The sequence below is a fragment of the Bacillus rossius genome, chromosome 17 (assembly GCF_032445375.1).
Source record: "Bacillus rossius redtenbacheri isolate Brsri chromosome 17, Brsri_v3, whole genome shotgun sequence".
Lineage (NCBI taxonomy): Eukaryota > Metazoa > Arthropoda > Insecta > Phasmatodea > Bacillidae > Bacillus > Bacillus rossius.
Genome location: NC_086344.1, coordinates 26,119,593 through 26,141,699, shown reverse-complemented (window position 1 = coordinate 26,141,699; position 22,107 = coordinate 26,119,593). Strand labels below are relative to the sequence as shown.

At 36.5% G+C, this 22,107-nt stretch overlaps 2 protein-coding genes across 5 annotated transcripts in view; one reads left to right on the top strand and one right to left on the bottom strand.

Annotated features, from left to right (window-relative positions):
- The window catches only part of LOC134540853 (DNA repair protein RAD51 homolog 3-like), a 99,356-nt gene that overhangs the window by 34,423 nt on the left and 42,826 nt on the right, over positions 1-22,107 (top strand). For 3 of the 4 annotated variants that reach the window (XM_063383851.1, XM_063383850.1, XM_063383853.1), the window contains one exon: positions 4,378-4,601. In XM_063383851.1, the coding sequence (XP_063239921.1) occupies positions 4,378-4,419 (42 nt within the window). In that variant the 3' untranslated portion in view covers positions 4,420-4,601. Of the gene's footprint in view, positions 1-4,377; positions 4,602-22,107 lie in introns of those variants that run through there. The other variant, XR_010076523.1, reaches the window with a different exon arrangement.
- The window catches only part of LOC134540852 (histone-lysine N-methyltransferase NSD2), a 95,876-nt gene continuing 80,106 nt past the window's right edge, over positions 6,338-22,107 (bottom strand). The window contains exons 17-19 of the mRNA XM_063383849.1: positions 17,323-17,509; positions 14,732-14,886; positions 6,338-12,460 (exon numbers count right to left, since the gene is read on the bottom strand). Coding sequence (XP_063239919.1) covers positions 11,834-12,460; positions 14,732-14,886; positions 17,323-17,509 — 969 coding nt within the window. The 3' untranslated portion in view covers positions 6,338-11,833. The remainder of the gene's footprint in view (positions 12,461-14,731; positions 14,887-17,322; positions 17,510-22,107) is intronic.

The window sequence follows — 22,107 nt, the reverse complement described above, 5'->3', positions numbered from 1 at the left end:
TCACAAGTGCATACTTACTCAAATTAAAGTAACAATAAAAAATAGTCTTTGACTACTCAGCTATAAACACACTACGGCATGCCTTTGTTAACGAATTCTGTACACTCGCGCATGCACAGAACATTAGAGAGGGTCTGCTCACGACAAAAGTTGGAGCAGTCACTCGATGTTGTTGCTCCATGCCTGGCGCAACAGTTTTGTGGCGTCGCGCCGCATCTGATTCTGTGTGCGTTGCTTGTTTTTTTTTCTTTTTTTTGTTTAATTCTGTTTATAACATGTTAAATTACCCTGGGGCTTCAAAATTTATTATGAATTTTGTCCACCAGGTATTTGTAGACAACTTGACAATGTAGCGCGAAGGTGCATAGTGATAAAAGTAAACTCTCACTCTAGAGCAGTGATGGTCAACTTAAACTTTTCAGGAATCAGATAACATTTTTGAAGTAAATCCTAGGGCTATACACATTATTATGAATACAAAATAATACAACGTTTTAATGTCCTATTATTTTTTAGCGTAAACTAAAAGACACTATGCAGCAACTAGGCCTGTGCGAAGCTTAAACTATCAAATTAATTGAAGCTCTATTTAAAATTTGTTTTGACTTCGCCAGGAAATTTGCTTTTTGGTTTATTTGAAGCTTCAGTTGTGTCACATTTCACATGTATTGCAAAGCTTTAAAACACTAGGCGCGTAAGATTCGCGTATGAAAATATTTAGTTTTTTTGTTATGTGTATTTATTTCAATAAAGTTGGTTACTGTACTAAAAAAAATGTATTTTATAATATAAGTGTAATAAAGCTATATTCAGAACAATATCTGCAATTCGATTTGACTTTGCAAATATTTAAAAAAATTTGATTTGATATTCACTTTGCTTCAGAAAACTAGTAATGGCTAGGGACCCTGAAAAATGGTAAATAAAAACTACCAATAGCGGTGCAAAAAAACTAGTGAAAGCGGTGTAAAAACCCCTGGTAAGAGCGGTATAAAAAAACCAGTAGAAGCGGTGTAAAAAGTCAAAATTTTTAATAAAGCGGTAAATAAAATTTGTTTCGCTTAACACGTAGTACATTAATGTAAGGGGGGGGGGGGGGGAGAGAATACAGGAAAAGTGAAAATAACTTAACTGTTAAATTTTAACTTTCATTATGAGATAATATTGAAAACATCTTGCTATTTTAAACACTTGAACATTTACACATTTAAAATTGTAATATTAATATAAACCCTTGTTGGGAAGTTGCAAAATTTGCACATCAATATTTGATTATTTGCATCAAATACATAAAATCCGTCAGTTGCAAATTGATACAATTTTCGGCATGATTTAAACGCTTGTAACACGTTTAGATATGGCGAATTGCAATTGTATAACTGTTGTTTAAATTACATGCTTCATTCGAGGGCAAAGTACTAGCTAAATTACTGTTTCAGATAAATGTATGAATATGTAAATTCAAGAGTAACACTTAAATCCACTTTTCAATCTAAAAAAATATATAAAAAGTGTGTATTCAATAATAAGCAGCATCAAAACAAAGCCCGGAGTTTCTGAGCCAAAGATAAATGTTTCTCCGAACGTCTCAGAGAAGACGAGATAAAGTGTGTAAGTTTTCTTCACAATACATCAAGGACGTCATTTTGTATGGAAGGACGCCATGTTGGTAAAATTATTGTTTTTTTTTTTTTTTTTTTTTTTTTGTAAATTACCGTAATTCGGTTTTGACTTCAGATATATTGTGAATGTTCTAGAAAATTAAGACTTTTTTCCGTATAAATGGGGTTTGAAAGAAAAAAGTATAGATTCACAGCGAAAAATTAAAAAATTCAACATGGCGTCGCAATGATAAAGTGTTTATGTAATTTGTTTTCTATGGCTTGTTATGGCCGTTAGGAAACCCGTTGGCCAACGAAAGAAAACAAAACAGTTGTGTTATTGTTAGGTTAATAAACGTATTAAACCCGTTTCTTGAACCCGAGGGCGTTAAAATATGAAGTTACTTATATTATTAAATTATAAAGTGAAAAAATTATTTGCCTAGGCGTCGTTCTGTAAAATATTTTCGTGTAGTGTGGAGTTTTATCTTTGACTTGTAAACATATTCTTGCGCAAATCTTAAAAATAGTGATTTTAAATGGACTATTTCGTGCGAAATTTCGTGAAATAGAGGAATTTAACCCTATTTCGCGCAAAGCGAGAAAAATGGCAAATTTCGTGAAATTTCGCGGAATTTCGCGACGCATAAACGGTTTGTAACACAATAAAAATAACATAAATTGTTGGTATGTTGACCCTATATGCTTGTATAAAAATTTCGTGAATAAACCATTCGCGAAATAAAAGGGTCCCTAGTAATGGCACTTCAGGTCACTGCCCTTCCCACTATGTAGATGAGTTTACTAAAAGTTTATAATGTTTTTATAATCAGAAATAATATTTAGGTTTAATATCATTATTTAAATAATAGTGCATTGTTCTTTTAAGAGTAGTATATTTGCATAATTTTTATGAACTTAGTTTACATATATTAAATTTTTTTTAAAAATGTTTTGATTATTTGTTTTTCTTTATTGTGAAAAAGTTTTAGGAGGTATTTTTACCTAATTTTTTCTTGGTTAAATTTGTGTGTTCACATAATTTTCTTTAAATATTTTTTGCTGTGGTTTTTGTCTGAGGTCTGAGTTTGCGTCATGTAAGAGTTAAAACAGACAAGAGATTGGCAAGCGTGGGAAAGACTCGTGATGTGGTTGAAATGCTGTTGCCATGCGCCAATATTGGATATTTTTTCTGTCTAAATTGTGATTGGTCAGAAATCATATAATATGAGCATCTCTGCTCTTTCCTCAGGTTAGTCATGTGGTCGTAGGGCTGAAAGGTTGTGGTCGGATGGCAACCCGTTAAGTCAAGGCTGAGAGGCAGTTTGAGAATTTAATAACTTGGTTCTGTGTAGCAGATGGGAAAAGTGTTCTATTCTGAAAATGGTGGCTTTATGTAGGTGCAATTCAGATAAGTTTTGAGCTAGTCTGGAGTGTGAGAACTATATGGTCTGTGAAATAAAAAATAAAAATAAAATTATTCTCATAAAAAAAACTTAAATAAGAATAACCATTAAAAAAGACATTTATTACATTATATAAATAATATAATATATTATATACCTAGTCATTTTATTCTCTATGTTGTAACTTGGGACAAGATTGCATGGTGAATTGTGATAAAACCGAAATAACATGAGGTAACACCGATATCTTTGAATATATATATACTGTATAGAAGTCGCCAGCCCAGGTTAAAATTTCTAATACGGTTTTGAGGTAGTTGGTTAATTCACCACCGCAATCGCCACCATCTCTAGGGCATCGACTTGTGGTGGTCCCTAGCGGACAAGTGCCGAACTCTTCAAACACCCCTTCCCCCTCCCGTTGAACGACCTTGAGCTGCAGTGAATGATAGGTGGGGGGTGCGGGGAATGACAGCAGGTGACAGCGCTGCGCTCTAATGTGTAAATAACAACCTAAGATGATACAGGGCGTTACGGCAGCGCACTGCAGCGGTGAAGTTCCCAAGCTGCTCATCATACGCTCCTGAAAAACGTAGAGTAAATTCTATCCACTCGCGACTTCTATACAGTATATATATTCAAAGCCGATATGCAAGTTCATACACACAAATTTGTGTGAGAATATGATGGCCTCTTAAGTGTTTCTGCTAACAACGTATTCTGCAAATGAAACCAAAGGCAGATAATACGTGACAGTGTACCTGATATTTCTTTGTTGAGCAATGGGTTAAGTGCGTTGTACGAAGTAATGATGCAGGCCACCTATTGGCTATAGCTGCTCTAGAGGTCCCTGGTTCATGTCTCGGTCAGGTCATCTTAGTTTTGGTTTTCCGAGCTTTCCCAAAAATCACTCGGAAGATGCCACCGTTCACTGTCCAAAAAAAAAATTATATTCATGTTCAATGAAGCAAAATGTTTCCCACGTCTCTTGCAGGGCTTGTTATATCACTGGACTTCTTTCATCACCCAGTCGACAACTGTGCAGTGGTGCGGTAATCTTACTCAAATTTTTTTATTTTACACTTTGCCCCAAAGTGTGTTTGGAAATTGGAGGGTCGATTTTCCCCTACAGATTTAGTTCCTGTTTGTCGTACTGTGCGTGCGTTCTTGGAGGGAAAAACTGAGAACTTTTATTTTTGGAGAAACACAGAGAACCCAAGTACTCGTAAGTTGGTGCAAACACCCAGGCACAAATAAAATGTATGTTTGGTTACTTTGTTTGCATCGTGTTCCTGCAGATTTTTCCTTTTTAAATTAGTTGCTTGGCTGCCTGTTTTCCTTCTTGTAACAAATACTGTTTTTCCTTACAGATACTTCAGGACGGCATAAGAGACTGCACGCCACCAGGTTGAGAGCAAAATATTTTTTTTAAAATTGAAAACTATTTTTGTATTTTGAACATCTTGCTGTGTAAGCATTGTTTTCAAAACTTTTCATTTGAAAACATTTGCCACTCTGATGGAAACCAATGATGAAGAGCATGAAAACATCATATCACCTCCAGGAGTTTGTGAGTAAAATATTATTTAAAGTAGTGATGTTTTGGCTCTACTTCCCCCCCCCCCCCCCCCTCCGCCCCCCTTCTTAGTTCTTAGTGGTCCACTCAATTTCCTGCCACACCAAAGATATAGTTTAGTCCTGATATATGGCATCTTTATTTGTTCAAAATTATGTATCAGCACTCAATTTATCGTGATCCGACTACAAACAAGTCACCTAGTACGAAGGTAGCACAGGTTCTTTCATCTCATTGGCTACAGGAGCACAGTACATAAATACTGCAGCATGACAATATCTAGTTATGTGTATTAGCTTTTTTTCTGTAGGTGGATATTTAATTTATGCACAGTAAAAAGGTGCTTGAGAAAAATGTAAATATCTATAAACCAAAAATAAATAATATACATAATAAAGGTGTGATTTGTTGTTCTGTGCCACAAGAGATACATTTAGCAGATAGGTCTTAACACTAGAGCATATCTCCTCTGTACAAAACCTTATGTATCAACTATATCGGTACCAATGGTCAAAGAGGGCGGGAAAAAATTTTTGGGCTATACTCCATGAAAACAACTCTTTGGAGGCTTTCAGAGGCCCTAGTGCAAGCTGTACAATGGTTTACACTCTAAATTTAATTTTTATTGATAGTAAACACACGTATGAAGGTCACCATGTAACTTCTCTAATGTTCTATAACTGCTCATTCTCATGTAAAAATATTGAAACTTGGTTGGAAATTGCTGTATTTGTGTGGAATGACTTAGGCTGTTGTCCCGAGCAGTCGGATAGTGCTAACTTCTGCTCAGAAACATTTCCTTGAAAGATGATGTATATTGTTTAGTTTCTTGAGGTTCAGTTCATGAAATTTTTAACTCACCAGTGCGGTATTTTTTTTTAGAACTTAATGTTTTTTAAACATTAAAAAATTATAAGTTTGCTCTCACGCTCTATAACTATGTATTTTCCCGATTCCCCGAGTGAAATCTGATTTTACCTCCTTAATTTTTCCTGAAGCTCAATTTCCTTTCCTGCACACCGCAACTCAAATTTCAAAAATTTTACCTCTTAATATTGTAAATACAATGAATATAATTTATTATTAAACATTATTTTTTCTTAAAAAATATATGAACTAAATAGATTGGAAAAAAATTAATACTGCAGCGTTTGATCGTGCATTCCTGACATTGGCACATTTTTCAATCACAAAGATTTTATTCTCTTCTATACATACTTAGTTTTTACTAATGATTTGATGGGATAAGTCAGTCAAAATGAGACTATTTTGATTAAATAAGTTCACACTAAGAAATAATAGAGTTTCACGTTAGTTGAATAATGTGTTTTTTTTTTTTTTTTTTTTTAACAAATACTATGTATGAAAAAACAGTAACACCAAAATCTTGTTTTAAAAACTGACCTAAAAGTAAAACCATAAAATCTTGTCCCTAGGTATCATGGATATCACGCACTGCTGAATAATTCATTTTTATTTTACTCGAACATGATGGTACTTTCATAAAATGCAAACTTACTTGTTTTGTTGAATGTAATATAAAAATACATCCTAACATGTATATTTTATTTGAAAATACAAATGTGTAATTTCTAATGGTTGACAACACAATTTTTTTGGTCAAAATATGTGGTATGAAACATACCATAAGATCTTGTGTCTACAGTACAGTCAGTATAAGTTAAGGTCGTCAAGGTAAAATCACATCACTCTGTAAAAGAAAAGTAACACTAATTCAATACATTGTACTTAAATACTTGGACAAAATTCATTTTATTGGTGTTCATGGTAACAAAATCAGAATAGTAATATAGCATTGTATCACTTTTTCACAAGTCAGTGCTGGCAAAATTCTTGCGTGTACTATCATTTTACAAGCTTCTATAACTGTTCTCGAAATAACTTCACCAGGCAGTCTCCCAATTTCTTTTTAATTCGCCATTCAAGATTATCCCATTATTTGAGCTTATAAATTAACCACAATCATGTTATACTGCTTGCACAAGCAATCAGTTTCACAGTTTCTATACAAAATTTTTAATGCATCATTGCAATAACAAGTTAAGATCACAGAATTTTCATTTATGAAAAAACAATCAACTTTCTTTTATTACAGGAAATTAGGGCCACAGTCAATAACTGAAACGGTTCACTTGTCATCAGATGCCTTTGTTACATTTATTCTGAAATCAATCTGGATGCTCACAAGGTCAATTGCACAAAATTGCTTGAAGCTTGTACATAATCATTGCCCATTTCTAAAAAAAAAAAAAAAAAAAAAAAACTAACACAAACTACACTGTGGTATCCCATGCATTTTCTTTTCACCTAAATATATCACACAACCAAATAATAGTGTGAAGTTAATGAACTATTTACTTTCATTGATCCAACTAAGCATCTCTCCACTTTGACCCTTAAAATGCCCATGCAAAGGGTTTGAAGGCATTACTCAAACTGACAAAAGAGAAGTCACAAAACCGGCCACAAGCTATCGACGACACAAGTTAAAAAAAGATACGGAAAACAGTAGGTACGTTTTTCGACTTGAAACTGCACGCACACAAGACGGGAAATATTAGTACTGTTTAGTGGATGTGCTCTTTCAATATTTTACTGGCTTAACCCGTGTCTTCAATAGGACAACAGTAGTTGGTTACCCGTGGTTCTTAGCTATCTCTGCCTCAAATTAAACACTAGTACGCTTTCGTCCCATCTTTAGAAGCACATTTCCCATGGTTGTATTGCTGAGTCGAGAGTTCAAAACTACCCGCCTCCTTGCAGTACACTGTATGGCTGCTAGGATCACAAGTGACGAACACAGCCAATCAAACAACAGTTTGTGAACTACGTAATACCGTTACTTGTTTCGAAAGCTGAACATCAAGTCAGTGTAAAAATAATTTGTTCCACCATTTGAAGTAGTACACGTTTTCCTATATCTTTTTTTTTTAAATTTTTTTTTTTAAATTCATGCTCTTACAAATATTATACTTTGCAGTATGTACAAATTACAAACTTTTATTTTATAGAGAAAAAAAATTCATTAAAAATCACAATCAGGATTTACAATAAATGCTCTACTACATCCCAAAAGCATATTATTCACTAATACTGTACAGTTTCATTTTCACATTAATAATTTTTTATATAACTAATGGACAATGGTTTCACATGTATTTGCATTATGCTCCATAATTATTTTTCTCTATTGAACAAGATTTCAAAAGTTACACCCAAAAGTTCATTCAGTATCCAACATTCCTAGCTTATATTCTTACTCAATTTACATTCCAGCAAACAGTTGTTTCTAGGTACTAAGGCATACAAATATGCATTTTTCAATTAACATAGGAACCCCATAAAAATATTAGTATGTGTAGATGTGTACCAATTAAAATTAACGTAACGTAGGAGTGTAATGTGTGTCAAAATAACAGATGCAGTTGCTATTAGTGATCGACGATACAGATAAAAACTGATACAGATCCAATAACCAACACAGTTCAGTACTTTTATAGTAAATAATCACTTTGCCAAGTTTCCAGAAATTCAAGATTTGTAAGTAACATGGTAGTACTTGAACATAATTCTTTATTAAAATGATTTTTGGTAGATAAAAAAATACTTAACCACATATAATTAGTGCATAGTGCAATACACATTATGCCTGTGACTAACAAACACAACATTAAAATATAGTATTATATTACAGAAATATAGTAGAAAAATATGCCTACCAAACTATTAGCAGGTAAACAGAAAAAAAATGGATGACTTCTGAATGGATGAATATGTACTTTTTTCATGTGTATCAATTTTTTAAGTATCGTTTGGAAACAATCATATAGGAAATAAAAAAATTCAGCATATCTGCTGATGTTGAAACTAAAAGTTACATTGGTACATCACTAATTGCTATGACACAGGTAAATTAGCATGTTGAATACTAGCTAAATATAATTAGTACCTGGCATATACAGGTGTTGACAGAATAAAGCATACGAACTCAAGTCTCATGTAAACAAACGTTTTAACTGCACTTCAAATGTCCTTCAATAGTTTCCCAATAACTATTGCCAACCCTAAGAAGTCTAGCCCAGTCTCCGCTCATCACTGGGAAAATCAAATCCTAGACGTGGGTTTTAAGCAAACATTATTTTGTAAAAGTTACAACTACATACTGTAACTTATTTTCAATTATTGGAGACTTTGTACAATAGGGTTATTACAATTTCTTAAAACTTATTGAAAAATTAAGCAAAAAAAATCAAATCCTAAATTCCCTTCAAGCCATTGAAATCATAGTCGATTCAGTCATGTACTTAGCATTCTTCATTATGCCCTCACACGTCACCAGTAGTTTCGCAAGCAAAGCAACATTAATGTGAAGTTCTCAATTACAGCCAGATCTTGCCCTCTTGCAGACGGCCACCAATTACAAGGGAAGAATCGCTAGCACAAGCACACTTTATAGCAGTCTAATGAGTTAATATTTTGATGCTCCTTAGTGATATTTTTTTTTTAATTAAAAAATATTTTGCCATTTTTATGTATTCTAAACCTTGTAAAATAGAAAGACAAAATCATTACCTAGATCCAACAGGATCCTTGAAACAATCTAATATTAAATTTTGAATTTTCCTAAACCAACTATTTCTCAGGCCATCATAGATTCTAAAATTTATACCTATAAATATTATTTCTCTGGAAAAAAAAACAACAGTCTTGTTTCTCTTACTGTGGTTTGGCAACAGAAGACTATCTTTTGAGTGCTTTCGTCTCAGTTAAGGCCACTCAGTAGATATGAAACGTGATAACTTAAACAATTTAGCTGAACTTAAAAGCTTTTGAACAAAGTGTAACACAGCTGCAAATAAATTTATTTTGGGGCTTAGTCCATCAGATATTCTAAACAATAACTTGGCAAAAGTGAACTCTGATTGAACCAACTCATCCTTAGTTGGCTTGGTAACATCCACACTGTTTTATGGAAGCCTGACGTCAAGATGCATTCCGCACAGGGCTTCTAGTCACCTAAAGCCTGTAATTTATAAATTAATCCCAAGTCCTAGTCACCAACAAACCATCATCATTAGTGACACCGTCCTACACATCCTCAATTTACTACACAGATAAAAATGTCACATCTATGACAAATCTACTGCGTGTACACATTTAACCTCATGTGGAGAATGAAAGACTCTTTGTATTTCAGGCTACCAGACAATATTTATCACAAATTTATCATCCTTCAGACATTCAAACACACCCTACTCCATAGTAGAGAGAGCCCCAAGGCGTGCCTCGAATAAAATAATACATTTTCCTTGTATGGAAACTGCACTGAATTTATATGAAAACAAAATTGTGCATTTGGGAGGGGGGGCCCTACAGATACAACTATGGCATACTACACATTTATCAGTTATCGCAGGAATAACCCTCTGTTCAATTAGACGACAGCTCTCATGGTACACAAGATTACTCTTGATGTCGTAACACACATATACGCTACACAAAAACCATGTGCTAAATAATTAGTTAAGAACTAATTGATTACAAAAGTATAAAACTGAATTGATAATGTTTAGAAATACCCTAACCTTACTGTTCATTAACGGCACTTCAAAATGGCTGATTTATATCTGAACGTAACCATGATGCAGAATCCAACTTTTATATATATGTATTTTATAATAACTGTACATAAAGAAATTAAATAGCACACTCGTAGTTTTTTCTAAAAAAATCTAATTTTAAATTTGCCAATTTAGGAGGAAAAAAAAGACAGAATTCCACTTATCATGTTTACATGTTTCATGTAAAAATTCCAAATGAACACAATAAAAAACTTCCTAAAATCACACTATGAGAAAATATCTGTACTACTTACTTAGACTTCAGTTCTCTAATAACTATAACCCTACAATAATTGCAACACATATATATTATATGGAAAAAAAAAAAATCTTGGCAGTATATGTTGCAAGTTCCAGTACAATAATGTATAAAAAGTAAAACCAGTGCAAGTTTTTTAAGAAAGTGCACTTAAAAAAAAAATCTTATACAGTGGAACACCTTTCACCCTCAGAATTGAACATTCTATACAACAGTTTTCTGTGGCTTGAAAAAATGTAACAGCATCATTAATTTCCTTTTCCTTTTTTTTTTGGCAATGTAACTTCCTGGTCCTTAAGAGTACAAATAGATGCTTCACTGTAAGTCCAGATGATAAGAGTAAAAACTTTATTTAAACTTAAAAATCTTTTACTTTTATAAACATAGCACAAAACCCATCACAAATAATTTATAATTTTTCACATTTATGCCTAAATGTAATCAATGTTTAATCACATTCTGATTCAATGAAGAAGAAAAAATCCGCAATAAATTACACATACAGAAAGTATTGTGATAGTGTTCTTTGCAATAAAAACATAATTGCATAAAGTCAATTACAAACTAATCAGGCTAAAGCCATACAAATATACAGAATGTGTTTCATTATCATCACTGGTGAAATATTATCCATGGGGGGGTAGGGGGTAGGGGGGCTACTGTTGATTTACGTTGATTGGTTTTGTCTAAAATTTTAATGTAGTCTCTCATGCGTAAAATGAAGAAAACCTGTGTTGTATACCTAGACTCAGCCATACACTGGGATAGCTTTCACAGGGTGAACTATTATAAGGCACGACACATTTTATTAACAATATCACTTTCAAACCTAAACAGCATTGTGCTTTACAAAGAGAAGAAATAAAAGAACAAGAGAAAAGAAAAATACAAATATTGGTAGAAAAACAAACCAAGTAAAGCTTTTAATATTTTGTTTTTATTTCATGTTCTCTTTGCAATGCAGTGCTGTTTCTGTTTGGAAGTGATTGTGTAAAAAAACAGAGAAATTGCACCAAATAATATTCAATCCTGTAAATCCCTATCTTGGTACTGGCTCTCTATCCAAATGAACTTATTTAATTAAATTTATGGAAATATACATAATGTATAATTGAGTAGATTAATTTGATCTTGTTTTTCCTCAACACATGTAATTGATCAATCTAATGGATATTCACGATTGCATGAGAGCGCAAAATAAGTTACAACTACTATTTGATATTTCAAACGATCAATTCACGGGAGAGGTAAAACAACAATAGCGCAACAGCTACCAAATATATACAAATCACACAAAAATATGCAGCGAAATATATTATAGTTTGGTACAAAGATCAAATAACAAACAATTAACTAAGCACTGGACTTAAAGCGACATCCAGGCTTTTCGTGTCTGTCCCCGGACTTGCGGCGTGACACAATCCGGGGGCATTCTGGCCGATTCTCTTGTACTGGGCCCTGCGCATCTCGATCAAATCTTTCCTCCGAGATTCCTGGAACTCGCAGAACTCGTCCCTGGCCACGGCGCCCTGGCCGGACGCTTCGTCGTCGGACGGGAACGCGAGGCAAGCGTCCGACGACAACGCGTACGTCGCTTCGTCGGGGAACTCGTCCGGGCCGGAGGACGATGCCCGCTCGCTCTCGCCGCTGTCCTTCCCGTCGGCAACAGCGTCTGCACGACTCATTCCTCTCTTCAGGAGCTCTGCCTGGAACGGACCCTGGTGCAAAGACAGAGACTTCCTCGCGGACTTCCTGACGGCGCCGGGGCTTCTCCCGTCACTTCTCAGTTCGGTTATGATGACCACCTCCTTGCTGCGCCGGCTCGGGGTCTCGCTCGTCCGGCCGAAGGGCGGGGCTCTCCCCACGCCCGCCGCCGCCTTCTGTTCCGCGGGCGTCCTGTGCTTGCTCCTGCCCTCGGATCCTTCCGCAGACATTCTTGACGTGCAGTGCGGCGAGCCTACGTCTGCTGACGCTGCCTGCGCGAACACAAACACAGTTTGATTCTACTAATTTTGTAAATAAATGCATTTTCTGGAAGATTTGCCGAAAAATATGACTTAAAAAAGCTACAGATGTGGCTGCTAAATTGAAAATGTATTGAATTCTGGATATTAGAAATGTCAAAACTTGTCGCACGTCTGCACCACTATCAAACTGTAATGCCCCACGTGCGCACGAGACCTTGCCGGTGCCTGGAGGCTGGCAACCCGCTACGCAATCGGGTGATGTCACCTTTCCGAAGCCCTGGGAGAGAAGGGAAGCAGAGTCTACCCGAAGTGCACCGACCGTCGCTGAAGCCCTTCGTCCCTTCTCCGCTGCATCTCGCCCTACACAACCTCCGGTAAGGACGGTACTAAAGTCCACACACTCCGGCTGAAAAAATGGCAAACGCTAAATAATCCTGGGGCAGCAAGTAAACAGGCATTAGTGACGCAGTTCGTAGGCACGCCGCCATCGACGTCACCAGTTGTAAGTAGGCAACAAAAAAAGCCAGCTCATTCGAGCGATGTCACGGTGTTTAACCTTCTTGACCTCTCTGGCATGGAATACAATTGCAGCCCGCATCTAATAAATCAAAATTTTCGTTATGAAATGAGTGTCACGTGGACTTAGCGTTCATTAAAAGATAAGTTTGTGCCGCATATTGCACCATGTTTATGCTCATTTTGATAGGTGGTCCAAATTGTTTTTTTCTTTTCGGAAGACGTCTGCTATTTATATAAATTTATATTTAATTTTTAAAACTTGTCAGTTTCGTGCCAGAAACGACTAAACATGTACTGGGTGCAATATATACTATCTTATTGAGAAAATGGTGGGACTAAAACAATTGGCCATATTGGATGGGAAATTGTATTCTGTGGGTACATAATAAAAAAAGTTTTACTTAAATTGTAATACAGTACAACCCGGTTATAACATTCCCGTTTTTAACATTTTCCCGCCTATAATACCACAATTTCATGGTCCCGTCATTTCTCCATTTATCACAATGCTTTAATTTCCCGCCTGTAACAATATTAAAATTTCTACATTCCCGCCTTTAACGTTCAAATTTGCTTTGATAACGGCCACAATTTTTAGTATCCCTCCTTCAAAGTCATAATTTAGAGCGAAACCATAGCTAGAAAATACAGCACGCATATACAAACATCAGATGTTTACATTTGTGTAGTTCACCATAGACGTGATACACACGCACTCCACAACTTGCACCGGATCCACTATCAATATGGCGTCCTGTTCGCGCTCGTTAGCCTATGACTTGTTCCGTTATACTTATGATGCGCATTTTGTGCACTGATACATGGTCGGAAACAGTGCTACTGTACTCTATAGTGCTGGTTTTTTGTTTTAAAGTTTAACACCTTGAGATGGTTAAATGTTCTATGGATATATTCACGGCTTTTGTTTGTGGTTAACCTTAACCGTAATTTTTTTTCACTTACTTATTGTAGTCACGGTCGTATTTAATTAAAATACGCCGTATTGAAATTTTATTCAGGTTATTGTACGCCTATGATGGCCGATAAATATACGCGAAAATCATATTTTGTAGCTGAAAAAATTCAGTTTATTAACCAAGTGGACAGGAACCCCAACAAAACGCGTGTTGCGATTACAAAAGAGTTAAATATTTCTGTTTCGACTCTGAACTGTATCGTACAAAACATTTTTTTCTTTAGCATATTATTAGGTATTATCTATAAATAAAATTAACCAATTTTCCACTCTATTGCTATACTTAGTGCATTACTCCTGTACTTTGTGTTGTTTTACCTATACTCTTTAATTTAATCAATCCACGCGTAATTTATACTAAGTGAAAATGTAATTTTATGATTTCCTGCTTATAACATTTTCCTGCTTATAACATTTTTTTAATTTGGTCCCTTGGAGAATGTTATAACAGGGTTGTACTGTACTGTATTTTACCCACTATAACTACCAAACTGCCTGACTGCAACTTGAAAACCGAATGCCGTTCAAAATGCTATGCCATGGCGCTTTATCGTGTCATGTTTACTATCCAGATACAGTGCTCGGAATGTAACAGCAGGACCCAAAACACGAAGCTAGATTTTGATGCTCTAAAATGACGGTGCGACGATTACGTGATGAAACACGGCACATGCTAACGGACAGACACACGGGAAGAGGACGAAGAGCGGAGTCCGTTAACACATGGCTGGAGGCACCCCTGCTTTGCGGCAGGTAGGCGACGTCCGAGGGAATCCCCAGCGTACCTGTTGGTGCTCCTTGCAGTACGCCCCCTTGGCTGTCGACCGGATGTTCCCCTCCTCGTGCTGTGCGCAGTACGCGTTGGGGCACAGCGAGCAGCGCTTGCTCGTGCGATGCTTCTTGCACACGCTACACTGGTGCCAGGGGCACGTCCACTTGCCTGTGTGCACACACGCACAAGCGCGGCTCAACCACAGCAACCAAAACACGGGGTCATACAATTTATATTCAGGACCACTAGAAAAAAATTTTCTCACAACTTTTCATATCATCATCATTTAAGGAACAACGCCACCTAAGTGACATTTTTTTTAAAAATTCCCAATGGAAACTTAAGCATTTAGCATCTTCTCACCAAGTCAATTCACCGAAAATCCTACAGAATGCGCTGCTATGGTCTTTTTTCTAACACAGGCTATCATTCAGTTCCAGCATGGCACATAAAGTTATTGCATTTTGTCACATTGGTGGTGGTCTCTCTTAAGTGACGATGTATCATACAATATTGTTTTTTATATATATATATATATATATATATGAGTTAAATTAAACACAATACAAACTATTCGTAAGAATGTGTTAATTTTATATGTATAGCTGAAACCTTTTCAGAGATTACTTCCACATTGGATAGTCTTCAAATATTAATATTTATATACCACTATACACTGAAGTGAGGCATCAAAAAGTTACCAAAGGCTACTTCCAGCACTTCTGTTTATTTTGGAAATTTTTTTGATTTTTGTGCTTAGTTCCATTACTTTTTGGTGACTTTCAAGACCTATATTCATTATGGGTTTGTTATCGAGAGGTATTTTTAACTTCACTTTAAATGCCAATTACAGACAACATATTTCTCAATCAAGAACAAGGTTTGGCTGGTTAGCATAGGAAAAATTTTAACGTTAGCAATATTTTCATTTTAACTGCAGAGGCAGGTGTCATCTTAAAATTAACGTAGCGCAGTCATACAATCCCAGCAGTTAGGTCTTATTTTAAAGCCATAAAACGTGAAGACAAAACCATTTTCACCTTGTTAGAAAATTTTTGAAGTCGAAAGTATAATATTTTGTTTGAATTACACAAAAAATAAATACCAGCATAAAATTAAACAATTTTTCAAGAGGTTGGTAGACATCCAAACATCTGTGTGACACATTGACAGGAAACAAATATTCTCTCGTCCCTAAAGCAAACCAAAGATCGAACTTTGATTCACCAATGTCTTTTTTTCAAGCTTCCTGAAGACCCGGAGGTGGATGATCTTTAGAAATGTTTTGAGCGTATGGTTTATCAGGTTGATCGATCTGTGGTCACTGCAGTTACGTAAGTGCACTTGCCTTCTTGGGTATTGTAATAAGGATGGATTGTAACCATTCATTAGGAATGACACCAGTTATGTATACTGAGTTTTACAAGTCAACTAACATCATTATTTGATCTTCTTCAATAAGCCTCAGAACTTCTGCTAGTATGAGATCAGGTCCAGGGGCAGTGTTGCTTCGTGCTAGTCCGATGGCATGCATTATGTGAGTTGATTGTACCATTTTTGTCAAGCAGTATACCCAATTTCTTACTTCTGCCAGAGCTAGATAGGCCTTTTTTTTATGAAGGTTAAAACTAAAATTTTTTGAGGAAGTTATTATATTTTCAAGCATTTTATTTTATTGTAGACTCACTGTGACACATATCCAAAACTGTAAATCAGTGCTCGCAAATTTAAATTTATTGTTCTGAATATCTGTTTAGAACCAATTTTTTACAAATTATTTTGTTGTAAAAATGCAGCATATTAATTTTACAATTATTTTGGTGGAGTAAGTATTACAAAACAGCTTATATAAAAACAAAAACAACAAAATCTTTTGTTTTAAAAACTAAATCAGACTAACAATAAAAACCACAGAATCTTGTCTGCAGGGATACGGGAGTTGCAGTGTAAGGCCCCTTTTATGCACGCGTTTTATGTCGCGCGTCTTGTAACTGCATGGGAGATAATGGGCCTGTTTATACAGTGTCGCACGTTTTGACGACCGCATTTGTGCGGTCGCGTTCTGAAAAACATGCCGTCGTGATCTAGAGAACGCCGCCGCAAAAAGCTGCTGGCAAAATGCCTGACGAGTTCTAAATGTATTGCTCCCAGTAGATGTGTTTATGCAGACGCGCAACATTGTTGCCGACTGCGATCTAGGAATTGCTGCCTATCGCTCTGACATAAACATTCAGTTCACAGTTGTGCATGAGTGACGTGTTAGTTCAGTAGTATAATGGGGTTCAATACGGAGCGTTGATAGAATGGACAGCCCATCTTCTCTTACGTCTTTTCTTTACAATATGTTTATACGCTAAATATATTACACACGGATCCATCTTTCACTCGCGAATGGCTGTTAGTGGCAGCATTGATTACAACCACTTTGCGCAAACCTGCCGTCGGATGAACGCGCGACACGAAACGCCGTATATACCAATCTTGCGGCCTTTGCCGTCGCCTGTCGCGCGACACAAAACGCGTGCATAAAAGGGGCCTAAAGCTAGGCAAGCCGCGCTGCTCTATACAGCGCCGACAGGACCCGGCGAGGCGAGGTGGTCTCACCTCCGGGAGGCTCGGACAGGGCCACACACTTGCGGTGGTACTTCTTGGGGCAGGTCTTGTTGTCGCAGGCAATCACCTGCCCGCTCTCCCCGCACCGGAAGCACTCCCCGCTCTGCTTGGCCGCGCTGTTCCGGACCTTCTTCCTGCCCTTGGGGGGCGCGCGCGGCTTCCTCTCCTCGCCCACGACCTTCGAGCACCGGCCGGGCGAGTCCCGTTACATACTTTCCCTGTCCTGAGTACTACACTCTCAACCATTTTGCAATCAATTCAATATTTCAAATAAGATTTATTTATTTATTTATTTATTCTTTGATGATGGATACAGATAGTGGGACTTATAATTAGAGACATGCATATTTCGCGATTGCGATAAAACGAATTTTTACGCGAATTTGAGTACATTTTTAAGAATAACGCGAATTTCTCACATTTTGGATAATAACGCGAAATCCTTGAATTTTCGGCGAACAGTCAGAACATTTTCCTCATTCGAACACGGCAATTCAATTTGTAAATACAGTAACAAACGTGAAACAACAAAAAACCAAAGATAACTACCCACACAGTGTATTTTATAACATGAAAAGTTGCTTTTATTTCTAAACATGTAACAATTTAAGCCTAGGCGTGTAAAAGTCCGAGTAATTACAGCAGGAGACAATCTAATGTACTAATGTACTAGGGAAAAACGTAAACTCACGAATATAGAAACGTAACGGAAATGTCGGAAATATTACGTGGCTGATCGTAACATTGTAAGTGCTGATACTGTATTTATGTCACAACTTAGCCGAAATACTGGTACGAGACATGAACTTCACAAGATAAAATGAGTGGAATCTTGGTAACTGTTTTATACGTATTATATAATTTCGGAAGTATTATACTGTTGACGCATATTTTTTAAACTAACCATTTATTTGTGGGGATCGTAAATTATTAATTATTGGTATCAAGACATCAAGATGAACGTAAACTTGAACATGTCACGGCAGCGAGTAAGCGGGTGCGTATACCAATAAACTGGTATTAGAACTGGACAAAACTGGTACACGGGAGGTGGAGCTTATATTTTTTTCCGCTAGGCTCGCTTCTATTGGCTGGCTGCTGATGGAAGGTCACGAGTCTGGGCGGAGCATTGAATGAGTTATACTGCGCATGCGCAGCTCAGAGAACAGACGCCGCACTGGGCCGCACTGTAACAACAGATGATCGAGTACAATGACCTTTCTCCGCGCAAGGCGCGCAATTGACGGTAAATTTTCATCAATTTGCGCCCCTTTTTTATTTATTTTTACTGTGTAATGTAGCCCGTTCTGAACGCGGCAGGATGCGACTGTATTTTAATTAACTTTAACGTATTTCTTACTTTTCCCTTTATTTACACTTTCCCGCTTTTTACACTTTTTTACTTTGTCCCCATGAAAAGTGCAAATAAGGGGTTTTGCTGTATTTTGATATTCGGCTCGCCTGGACAGTCGATTATCACGGTGTTTACAGCAGGTTGTTTCTCGAAGCGTTGTTCTCTTATATAGTCTTTAGCGTTGTTTGTCCATTGCGTCCATTTTTATTAACCAAATACCAAATTTAAAATGCAAACACGGTGACGATTCGTAACATTCTGTTGTGCGCAAGTTAAAGTTTAACGGGTCGAATTTTGTTACAGATAGTTTTCAACGTCTGTGAAATAAATTAAAGGTGTACAATTTAAAGGTCGGCTAAAACATTAGGCCTATTAAAATGCCTAAAGTGCCGGTAACTGCAAAACAGCGAGCCTCTGAATTTTCTCAACACGGACTTTATGCTAGTGATTCAACCACACTTTTTTGTCGTCACTGTAATGTCACCGTCTCTTGGGATAGGAAAGACTCATGTGAAAAACATGTAGGCAGTGAAAAACACAAGAAGCGTCTCTCTTCATTGCAAGGCTCATCTAGTGCGTCTGAACGCCAGTCGTCAATATCTTCAGCGTTTCAGACAGCAAAAAATAATGTCCAAAAAGACAAAAAGTTGGAATTTATAAAGGAAACAGCAGAGACCTTTATAAAGGCAAATATACCCCTTGAAAAGCTTGATGATCCTAATATCAGGGCATGGCTGAACAAATACATCGAAGGTGCTGGAGACATGCCACTTGCGAGAACAGTCCGTGAGAAATATGTAGGGGACATAGCCAAATGCAGAATTGAAGATGCCAAAACTGCATTAAAGGACAAAAAAATTGACATACTGTGCGACGAAACAACAGATAAAATGGGTAGGTGTGTATTTGTTGTTTTATTTAGAATTCTGAATCTTCAACAGGATAAACCAGAAATATTTGTTGCAGGAGTTCACTTTCTTGAAGCTGCTAATGCCACAAACTGTGTGAGGGCAATTTTAGATTCACTCAAAATGTACAATGTACAGTATGGTGATGTGCTCTCAGTAGTAACCGATGCTGCTCGTTATATGACCAAGGCTGTTAGTACTCTCGAAGTAATCCTTGGAGACCAGTTAACGCATGTCCAGTGCTGGGCACATAAGTTAAATCTAGTTGGCAATGTCTGGGTGAAAGAGTTGCCTGAGTTGAACAATGCTATGAGCAAAATAAAAAATGTGTTCAACAACACCAGGAAAAGAAGGCACCTGTATGCTAGCTTTCTTGAAGAAAAGCATGGAGAGAAACGTCCATTGTTCCCACTTCCTGTTGTTACTAGATGGAATTCCTGGTTCAACAGCGTTTTTTATGTAGCAGACTACATACATGACATTGTTGATTTCTGCAAAACAGATGAACTAAAGGCAACACAAAATTCAGGGGTTGAGTTTCTGTGTTCACTCACAGAAAATGACATTTCTCTCATTCTTTGTCAAGCTGTCTTTGTGAAAGAGCATGCCAAGAGCCTTGTAGAGCTAATACAGAAACTTGAAGGTTCTTTGTATCCAACTGCCCATTCACTATATGGGGACTTGCAAGGTATAAAAAAAAAATTTGAAAACATCACTCGTGGCATTTATTTTGAGGCAACCAGTAGAGCTTTGTCTAACATGCCCCCCGCTAAAGCTGCTGAAGCTAAAGTGTCCATCACAAGAACAGCAACACAAGCCCTTTCCAAACTGAACTCTCTCATGACAACTGACCCAAGTAGAAAGAGATTTGAAGCAATTCAAATTTTTAGTCAGGAAAGTTTGTTGCTTGCTAAATTAAACCCAGAAATGGTGCAGAAACTGAAAACTGTCCATAGTCTCTACTCCATAAGCACTGAAGAATTAACAGCTGGTTTTGGTCAGCTTCAGGACATTGTTACAAAACAAATGGAAACAGACAATTCAGTGGACGTAGTGAAGTCATTGAATGTAGTAAAGCTGTCACAGCCATTGTTTGCTTCCAGCTGCCTTGAAGCCATCTGGATGCCTTCTGCAAACGTTGACTGTGAACGATTTTTGTCCTCATATAACACAGTCTTAACAGACCGCAGGACAAATTTAAGTGAGGCTAATTTGTGTATCATGGCTACTTTTGCTTTCGAGAGCTAAAGTTTGAGGATTTTGTTCCATGTGTTTATGTCACTATTTTAGAGACTTCATATTTATTCTTGCTGGTTTAGGTACTAAAATATTTTCAATTACTGTATGTAAAAAGTGATGTGTAAATTCGATTGTAAATTACTGCTGCTAGTGCAACTGTACAATGCAAGAATGTGTCCAAAATTTCAAGGTATGCTTAGCTTAATTTTTTTAATTTATAGTGCTAAAACTATTTAAAAAATAACACCGCTTTTGATGTATGATAACACCACTTTTAAGGGTAAATAACAACGAATTTTGCTATAAAATAAACCCCAAAACTGCATGTCTCTACTTATAATCAATAAAATTTTTTTAAAAAAATGTAACTAGTACTGAGAAAAATTGAATTTGTCTTCTGCAACATAATACAAAATTACACATTAGTAACGATTCTCCTGAAACTATTGAGTAAAAGATATTGAACTTTACAAAATGTTTCAAATCAATCTTTTCCATTGCAAAAATCATTCAAAGTACATCTCCGAGATTACTGTGTTTTCTCACATAATCGTCGCACATTTTATTCTAAAACCAAGTTTGAAAAGAAGGGGTGCAACGATTATGCGGAAATTTTTTTTTAACGTGAAGTATAAAAGAGCACGCCAAACAATTTAAATTAATAAGTTGTGCAACATAAACCTTTCAACTTTAAATAGAAAAACAAAATCTGTGATCCAAACGCAAGCCGAACGAACACGTAACAATCGCCGCAGTAAAAACACACTCATGAAAGGGAGCAGGCCATCAGATGTAGTTAACTCGGCACTAGACAGAGAGCGCGCGCTGCATGCACTTGGCGAGATATTGATATTCGGCTACATGTGCGCGCTCTATATGGAAAGAAACATAACCAAACATTAATAATTGAAACGAGCGCTGGCTAAAATTTTGTAAGCGGTACACCGCGGCGACGCAGACGAATAGATGGAGGTTATAACGTTGAAAAAGTCTTTAAAGGAAAATTTACACATCAGACAACTTCGTATTTCCGTTAATTAAATAAGTAAGAGGTAATTTATGAATAAATATTAGATTTCTATTTTAAAATACATCGTTCTATACGGAAAAAATACCCACACAAAGCGCTCGGATTCTAATAGCGGGACCAAAAACATCATATGACGTTTAAGCGAGAGGATTTTTTTAATCAAAATTTTGACGCCCTAAAATATGGGTGCGAAGATTATGCGATAACAGAGGGTATGTTGCATCTGTGGTCAACCAGGATGCTAG